Consider the following 8,885-nt stretch of genomic DNA (forward strand, 5'->3'; position numbering starts at 1 on the left):
GCAGGGGGTTTAGTTTTTTTTTTTTTTTTTAAAGTTATAATTTTTTTTAATTATAATTTAATTAGTTATGGAATATTTTTTAATTAATTTTGAATGCAATGTCAAGTGTCATCGTTTAATTCATCGTTTGTGCCATGTAAGACGAGTGTAGCACACTCTCTATATACCTTTTGCTGATTGTATAAAAAATGTTTGATTGAATTAAAATGCGGGTGGCTTAGAGGCCTGATAGGTACAGGCTTTAATTGGGGGTCTAAGTAAATTTTCGAAACAACGTTAAATATCTATTGATGACTTAAGTCTAACTTATATATATGCCCCTCGGCTTGTAAAGAAAAGTACCGTGTGATTTACTTTTATGTTAGCTTTCATTTTATAATGAGTAGTTATTGCTATGATGGAGAAACATCTATAGTGCATCAAATCAAATCATCACTCCTATCTGAAAAGACAAACAACACTCAACTACCTTTAATCTTCTACCATAATCTCTAACTTCTACATGCTCTTAAGATCATGTCCTCGATAAACGAAGAAAAAGACAAACAAAACATTGTATTAAATTGAGACGATTATATTTTCTTGTATGCCTAATCAAACATTGTATAACTAACGTGAAATTTGATGCTATAACTGTTTTTGTTAGTGCGTTAAACCAAACGACCCCTTATGTTTTGTCAATTTTGTCCAGGCTGTTAAAGGAGAGTTTATAAGAAGCAATAGAATAGATCCCAAGCCTTCAAGAAAGCAAATTAAGGCGACTAAAAATTAATTACTTGCTAAATTTTTTTTTTTTTTTTTTATACACAAACAAAAACTTCTCCTTATCCCCCCAAAGTCGATATGCTCTTGTGATCCACCCAAAAGAAAAATCAAACGGGAAAAGGCTTTCCATCTTTGTATATACAGCTTCTATATTGATTACCAAGGCAAATCTGTGGTGCCTATGCATTAACAAGCCTCTGTTGATATAATCTCAAGCTCAGCCCACCATAGAGGGGAGAGTCTTGGCGTTGCCCCATCTGGTCCTATACCTGTTATCTCTCTCAATCTGGCTGAAACCTCTCTCATTGCCAGTCGTCGTCTTGGCTCGGGATGTACACACATTTTAATCACATCAGCTATTCTCTCTACCTGTTCCTCTTGGAAAGAACTTAAAGTTGGATCAACCATTTCCCTCGGGGATTCTCCTCCCCTAAGATAATCTGATGCCCAGTCATCAAGAGAGCTACTGTTTGCTGAGTAAGGGAGCCTACCAGTCATCATCTCAAACAGAATGACACCAAAGCTGTAAACATTACTTTCCGGACTTGACCCAATTTCAGCTGCATCTGTCTCATTCCAGAAACCAAAATCCGATATTTTGGCTGCACAGTCTTCTGTGAGGTACACAGCAGAGGATGTCAAGTTTTTATGAGGTACCGATGGCGACAAATTGTGCATGTGCTCAAGGCAGTATGCCATGCCCATTGTTATCCTCATTCGCATCCCCCAGTCCAAATGTTCAGCTTCCCTTACTGCAAAACACTAGAATTAGAGATCTTTTGTGTCATAATGGAGCATATAAGAAAGGAAGAACCAGTTTAAAACAAAGCTGTTGCTGCAGAGGCAGGAAAATATTCATGAACATGTTCCAAGAGCATAGAAGCTGTAATTACACAACCCAAATAAACTGATGCATTACTGATTCACTGAAGCCCTTTACCAGTTTTTTCCCTTCAGTCCACCTTCACCTTTTTAAATTCAAGTACATTACAATTGTAAAAAAAGGTACATAAGCACATAATGTTCCAGTTACTTATAAGAGTGGTTATTCATCACATAGGCACAAGAAACTCGAGCGAAAACATTAGACATTTCACTCACATTAAAGGATAATTGTTTATCACTGGGAAAGCTAAACATAAATTGTTGAAAAAGCATGTAAAGTGAACACCAAAGATGCCTTGTACTGGTGTGAACATTCTGTCGAGAATCTATTGATTCTTCGAGTTAATAAGCGAGAGAATTTGAAGTACAATGATACTTCTCAAATTACAGACAAATTATCGACATGAGACCAAAGACATGTCCACGGACACCATACTCTAGGTAGAAAAAGAACTTAGTCACACCTGGTGTTTGCACCACTCAATAAATACATAAGATGTGTTTTCACACACACTGTTATCATTGAACTAAAGTTAATTGATACACATTCTCGCATCAATTTATCACTGTAAACACCGAATGCAGGTAACCTTTTACCTGCTATATAAAGGTATTGCCTACACAGTTCAATCATGCAGATGTAGAAGAGTTGGGTAACAGTATTAAGTAAATCACAACGGATACACCTTGATAGCAGAAACTTACTGTGCAGATGTTCAAAGAGGGTCCCATTAGGAGCATATTCAAAAACCATCATTCTGGTAAATGGATCCTCTTCTTCACAATAACCAAGAAGGCTCACAAAGTTCTTGTGATTGACCTTTGACAATGTATCAATCTGGTAAAAGCAGGAGAAAAACATTTATAAACTCAATAGTTTGGGGAAAATGAGATGTAAAATTCCAACTGGAAGAACTGAAACACCTTTTTCCTGAATTGGGCTTCCATATCTTTTGACCAATCCTTAGTAGATGCCACTGTACGAGATATCACGGCTATCTCAACTCCACTGGATAACGTTCCCTTATATAGTGTGCAAACAGATGAGGAACCAATTACATTGCTGAAATTTTCACAAGCTGACTCAAGTTCTGATCTCTTAAGCTTTGGCACGCCTGTTCACACAGTAAGAATGACAGAACTCAGCCCTCTAAGGGTACTTGCTCATATTAATAAACAAAAGTTTCAAGATATCAAAAAGAAAAAAGGGGAAAGGGAAAAGATCATTAACAATTATAAAAGAAGCTTATCGCAAAAGCTCATATTAGGGGCGAAAAGGTTCATTTAAGCTTCTGCCATTTGGGTAAAGTCAAAAATTTGGTTTTACAGATACATATGTCCATATAAGCTTCTATTTTATGGATCTGCTTTTAAAGACAACCATTTTGGACCCACAAATAGAAATACTACTCATTCACCAATACTTGATAGATAGAAAGTTACCAGTAACAAATGCTCTCTGCAGCTGTCCACTCAATCCAGTGGCCCAAGGCTTTACAACAGCCATTTTGTTGCTTCGAAAGAAGATCGTGCCAGCTATCGATATGAATAGCAGAATGGGACCTCCTATAGCTGCAGACAATATTAAAGCTCGATGATGACTTCGTCCGGAATCTACAACTCCACTGCGGTTCTTTGCCGGACTGGGAAGTGAAGATGGAGAAGCAGAGGATCTTGGTGAAGGAGCCAGATGAGGTTCTGCAATAATTGAAGGTGTAGGAGCTGGGGAAAGAGAAGGATTCGGTGATGGAGACGGGGATAATGAAGGTGTACTGTTCTCAACACCAGCTTCAGGAGGACCTAGAAGTCGGAAGACCGGACGAAATTGCTTCTGGAAGTTATTCAGGAGAGAAAAAGATGATACTTTTAGTAATTTTCTTCCAGCTACATTTCCAATTGCTTCTGTAGTCCTACAAATAATTTCAATTTCATGATAACTACATAAATGGCAACCGAAGAATATACCCATAAAAGAAGCTAGTGCAAAGCTTGATTGAAAGTGAGATGAATTATCCCAAGATGAAAAGAAAAGATTAGCAGTGTGTCTTTTCACAAATATCAGAAAAATGGATTGAACATTGTTGTGCAAACATGAATCAGGACGTGCTTAACAATCAACTATCAGGCCATTAAGGGAAACTAGAGAAATCCAATGTGAGGGCCAACCAAAAGAAAACTCAACGACAACAAGAAGACAGGGAAAATTGATGAGATTTCTACATTTCTTTGCACGGATCAAGGGGATCAAAAGAAAAAACGATGAATTGCTACAGATACATGCTTATTCCAGGAATATGTGTTCCAATAAATGAATCGAATCATTCAAGTCATTTTACTCTTACTATGTTGGACATCTAAAGTTACCATCACACATGATTACTCTTAAAATACACATTTCATTTGATTGAAAGATGTGTACCTTAAACTCAATCCCCCATTGGGATGTGACAAAGGTTCGGCTCTCGGAGCGTTGTTGTTATTTTCTTGGACATCTGGGACCATTTCAGGTCTATCGGTTCCAGGAAATATGCACCTAAACAGCTCAGTGTTGTCTAATAAACTGCATTAGTGTAATTCTATAAGTAAGGAACAAGGAGGTGAAGTTAAAAAAATGACACCACCTCTGTTTGAACTCACAGAATTTCCAGAGAGGGATTATTGCAAAGGTCAGAAGGCAGCGGCTGGCTAAAGTTATTATATCCCAGGTCCAGAATCTCCAACTTTTTTAGCTTTGCAATCTCATCAGGTATGACCCCAGTAAAGGAGTTGTTACGTAAAATTCTGTAAAGAAGTCTCCAGTGAGTTGCCAATTATCTTAAAGAGCAGAGTTAAATTTAGAAATTGTAATGACAGCGACTAGGAAAATGAAGAGATCTAGTTTAATATGCACATACATAAATTTTAAGTGAACCAAGAGCGCGAGATCAGGAGTTAGGGTACCACAGAGATGGAGATCTTTCAAGTCCCTGTCAGTAGTTAAAAAACACAGATAAGTTAAACCCATAAGAACATAAGGATCATGGATATATTTACAGTAACCAATTCCACTTAGACACTATGTTTAGTTACTGTCTTGAAAATTATATTCATGAAAATAAATGAAGACATTGGGTATGAAATCCATTGCACAGTAATATGCGTTTCTAGAGTCAGAGATGCATAATTGTAGCTATGACCTAATTACCCTTTTCAAAAAATTAAATTGGTAGTTAATTCATAGATATATAGAATCATGTATCAGGTCAAGAAAAGCGAACACATTATACTTGTAGTTCTAATTATCTATTTGTATTCAATTGAGAAACATAAATAAATTAGAGAAAGTTGGCATCAAAGGTAATATGTGAATTTGCCTCCTTTTATTTGATTTTCTGATCAAGGTTAAATATTGATATCTTTGTTACTATATCTAACTCCACGTTGCCCTTTCTAGAGTTGCACAGGTTTTCTAATAAGTCTCTCCTTACATTAGACCCACCATCAAATGCTTCATCATTCTTAATTTAGAAATCAACTTATTTACATCCATTGTTCGAGGCTAAGTTTAATTATCTTAATCAAAACATAGCAACTTACCTATATGATATGATCATAAACCGAAAATCATGGAGGAAAAGTTTCAGAATTCAAATAGAGACCAAATTCAGATTCATCTATATGAACCAAGTAGATCAGAATAAAAAAGGAAGATTTATGCAGAATCAAATTAAAAGACGTATACAGCGAATTTTAGTACTTACAGAGACACAACATTCCCATTAAAGCAGCCAACTCCTAACCAAGTACATGGATTTTCCACTCCATCACCATCTTTCCAATTGGACAAAGCCCCAAACGGATCGCTCTCCACTCTCTCCCTGAATCTCAACAGTGACAAACCTGCAAGAACAAGTAAAATATTGATTATACACCAAGGCTGAAAGGAGTAAAGACTAAAACTTGAAGCAAAATGATGATGATGGGAAATAATAGGATTAATACCTTCATCATTGAGTGAGCAACAGAAACTAAATTCCTGATGCACCAAACACAAGAGCAGCGCAATAACCAACAAGCTATGCTCACTGAATTTCCAGTGTCCATTCATTTCACAGAAACATAAACGAACCTACTAGTATTTCTTATCCACAAAATTGAGATCAAATCGTTCTTGAACAGTTAAATTTCACAAGTAAAGTGGATTCTACCGCTTAAAACTCATCAAAAACAAAACTCAGAAATTGAATAAACCCAGTATATAAAATGGTGGAAGAGAGAGAAACAGAGAAAAAGATAAAGAGATAAGCGTTCAACTTTCGCGTTATAGAATTGAAGACGGAGTTTGTTTGACAAAAGCGTAGGAAACAAACAAACAAACTGAAAGCTCCTTTTTGACTTTAAAAACAAGCGATGAAATTTCACTCTGGGCAAAATGGGATTGCCTTCTTGAGGAGAGAGAATTACGGTGTAGAACGTGAGGGTTACGTTTGAGTTTAGAAAAAGCGTATTTTTTTCAGGTGATAGACTTTTCAATACTACTCTAGTTGCCCACTTCTGCCCAGAACTTTTCAGAAAGAAAGGTTTAGAAAATGTGACGTACAAAATGGTAGAGGGAGATTGGAAAGATTCAGAAAGTGTGACCGAGTAAAAGGTAAAAACAGACAGGTCATCACAATATGACAAAGCCCTCGTTGTTGTCTTCGCTTGTTTATTTCAGGAGCTTACTTGGAAATTCAGGTGGGCCATTCATACAATTGATAGCCTAGCCTACCTTTCTGACTTTCCATTTTTTTTACCCTCTCCTTTCATCTATAGTATTTTTTTTTTTTTTGGGTAGGGGTGGTTGGGGTGTGGGACGGGGGGTGTTGTACGCTCAACTTTTTCATCTGCTAATTGTGACATCATCTGCTAATTGTGACAAAATATTATTAAAATATGTTTGTTGGGTACTGATTTAAACCTGTTAGGAGCATGATAGCTGGCAAATAAAGATATGGACCAGCTTCTTATTAACAAGTTCTTCGTTTTCAAAGTTAGATTTTGAATTTTTTAATGAAGGCCAAGTTATTTTCAAGGTAATTTTGATTAAGAAATTTTCAATTATTAACCACTGTTTACGGACTTTCTAGTTACAGTTGAATTTCGTAAATCAAGAGCGCATGTTACTATTTTTTATTTTTTCTTCAACTTAATAGTATAAGTTTGCAAAAAATAAATCCTGTAAATGAAAGATCAAATAAATATAAAGCTAATATAATCCCCGTAGCTATGGGAAAAAGTGCAACCAAGCTTGAATATGACAATGAGAAGAAGAAAACATTTAAAGGAAAATAGTCCATGCGTATGCGCGAAACTAAAGATATTTTATTGCTTAAAGGGTAAAACTGAGCACATATCAGAAATTTTACAATGGGAAAGGGATATCTATTTATAGGGTACAGAAGTTGTCTATAGTCAATAAGATATTACACTCGTCCTAATGTCATTGGGGAACAACCATCTAGTGTGTCAGACATGACTTTGTAGGGTTGTAGATGCCTTTTCGAATCCATGACACAATGTCCTTCTATTTGTTCGTTAGTATGTAGTCACATCCTAGCTGGTCTTCTGTGCATTCGAGAAAATTTATGTATTTTCGCTCATTCTCATCATTTAGAGCTTTTCTATAACTTCCCCAAGTCATTTATAACTTGCTGGAACTGACAGTTCGGTTACCAGACAATTCTTTTGATTTTTTGAGCCAATTTCCTATTTTGAAGTCTTCGCTAGTTCAAATTGGCTATGGACGAAAACTTCAGCTAAACGACCTCGTATGCCAAATCTGATAGTTCCAACAGCTCCGAAACATCGATTTTGAGCTAGATGAACCCTCAGTTCCGATCCCGAGACTCTTGGATTTATTTAGGGTTATTGATTGGAAGTTAAGAAAAATAGCAAGTGGGTGTGGGACCCACTTTTTATCTAAACGACCTCATATGAAAATTTTGATTGCACCATTGAGTTTGAAACGTCGAATTTAATGGTAACAAAGCCCGTTTATGTATACGGGATTTCAGATAATCTCGAGGGATTGACGGAGACTTGAAATTTCTCTAAGTCTTAGTTGGTGTTGGTGCATCACTTAAGCGATGTCTTTAATCACTTAAGCAATCGGATAAACCCCAACGAGTATCACTTAAGCGACTCATTTTGTCGCTTAAACGAATGGCTTGGCAGTGGCAGGGCTATCGCATATGCGAAATTTTCTCAGACAGCCAAATATCGCGTGCTCAATCTACTGATTACGCAAAAAATAGGCATGCCGGGGTACAAGTCTCGAGCTATTTGAAGTTCGCTTAAGCGATATCCATGCACCTGAAAAGGGTATAAACATCCACTTAGCCTGATTTATCACCATTTTCGCTCATTCTCTGGAATCTTAAACCCTAAGGGGTAGTTTGGTGTGAGGTACAAGGGATAAGTAATCCCAGGATAAAATGATCCTTCATTTTATCCCATGTTTGGTTGGAGGGATTAGTCAATCCCCAGATAACTTATCCCACCATTTATACCATAGTGATGGGATAACTTATCCCATATGCATAGTGGGATAAGTTATCTCGGGTAATTCCGAGATAACTAATTCAAGAATTAATTATCCTAGGATAACTATTTTCCAACCAAACGACCCCTAAAAAGTGAAAAAGTTTGGGAGAAATATTCGTAGGTGATTTTGGAGCTTGGGTGGAGATTATTTATGCGTTTCTTAGCTTTTATTAATTTCATGGTTAAATTCTCTATCTTTTGCTAAAATTTCTAGAATTTTGGTGGCTTGATTAAGTACCATTAGAGCTCGAAATTCACTCATTTTTTTAGGATAGATGTTCCTTGAGCGCTGAGGGATGTTGTATTGGTTTCGAATGTACGATTCTATAAACAGACCCCACATGAGATTTTTATGTAATTTTGGATTCGATGCTGATACAAATCAACTATCAAACATACGAGAAGGATACAAAAATAGCCAACAACCCAAACTAAGATTACAACACAAACACGACAATAAGATAAACATACAACAATAATGAAAGGATAGATAGATAACTTGACATACAAATGCACAAATACTAAGAACCAAAATGTGTATCAAATATTAAGACCCAAAGATTCATACAAGTAACACCAATTTCTTACAGAGACCTAAAAGGAAAAGGAATCCCCAGAAACCACCATTTCTAAGTGGGTAACCAATGCCAAACGAATCCACGTTTGACCAC

General features: G+C 36.4%; 1 protein-coding gene across 2 annotated transcripts; it reads right to left on the bottom strand.

The window, feature by feature from the left end:
- Positions 1-577: 577 nt before the first annotated feature.
- LOC107873285 (inactive receptor-like serine/threonine-protein kinase At2g40270) lies at positions 578-6,422 on the bottom strand. 2 transcript variants are annotated; one of them, XM_016720067.2, is made up of 9 exons: positions 5,632-6,422; positions 5,391-5,529; positions 4,545-4,616; positions 4,288-4,431; positions 4,070-4,210; positions 3,094-3,560; positions 2,575-2,765; positions 2,356-2,488; positions 578-1,517 (listed from the first exon to the last, which is right to left on the bottom strand). In XM_016720067.2, exons 1-9 carry the CDS (start codon positions 5,735-5,737, stop codon positions 952-954), a joined length of 1,959 nt encoding a protein of 652 aa, XP_016575553.1. In that variant the 5' UTR covers positions 5,738-6,422; the 3' UTR covers positions 578-951. The 2 variants fall into 2 exon arrangements, with proteins under 2 accessions (XP_016575553.1, XP_016575554.1); XM_016720068.2 differs by lacking the exon at positions 4,070-4,210 and having other exon boundaries at positions 5,632-6,305.
- Between the last annotated feature and the right edge of the window lie 2,463 nt (positions 6,423-8,885).

Source organism: Capsicum annuum, chromosome 6, assembly GCF_002878395.1.
Source record: "Capsicum annuum cultivar UCD-10X-F1 chromosome 6, UCD10Xv1.1, whole genome shotgun sequence".
Lineage (NCBI taxonomy): Eukaryota > Viridiplantae > Streptophyta > Magnoliopsida > Solanales > Solanaceae > Capsicum > Capsicum annuum.

Bases quoted from the DNA above. Each gene is read 5' to 3' on its own strand.
- LOC107873285 (XM_016720067.2), bottom strand. From the start codon at position 5,737: ATGAATGGACACTGGAAATTCAGTGAGCATAGCTTGTTGGTTATTGCG. The intron at 4,211-4,287 runs GTGAGTTCAAAC...ACACTAATGCAG, and splicing joins AATCCCTCTCTGGAAATTCT to TTTATTAGACAACACTGAGC. The intron at 3,561-4,069 runs GTACACATCTTT...AATTATTTGTAG, and splicing joins AATGGGGGATTGAGTTTAAG to GACTACAGAAGCAATTGGAA.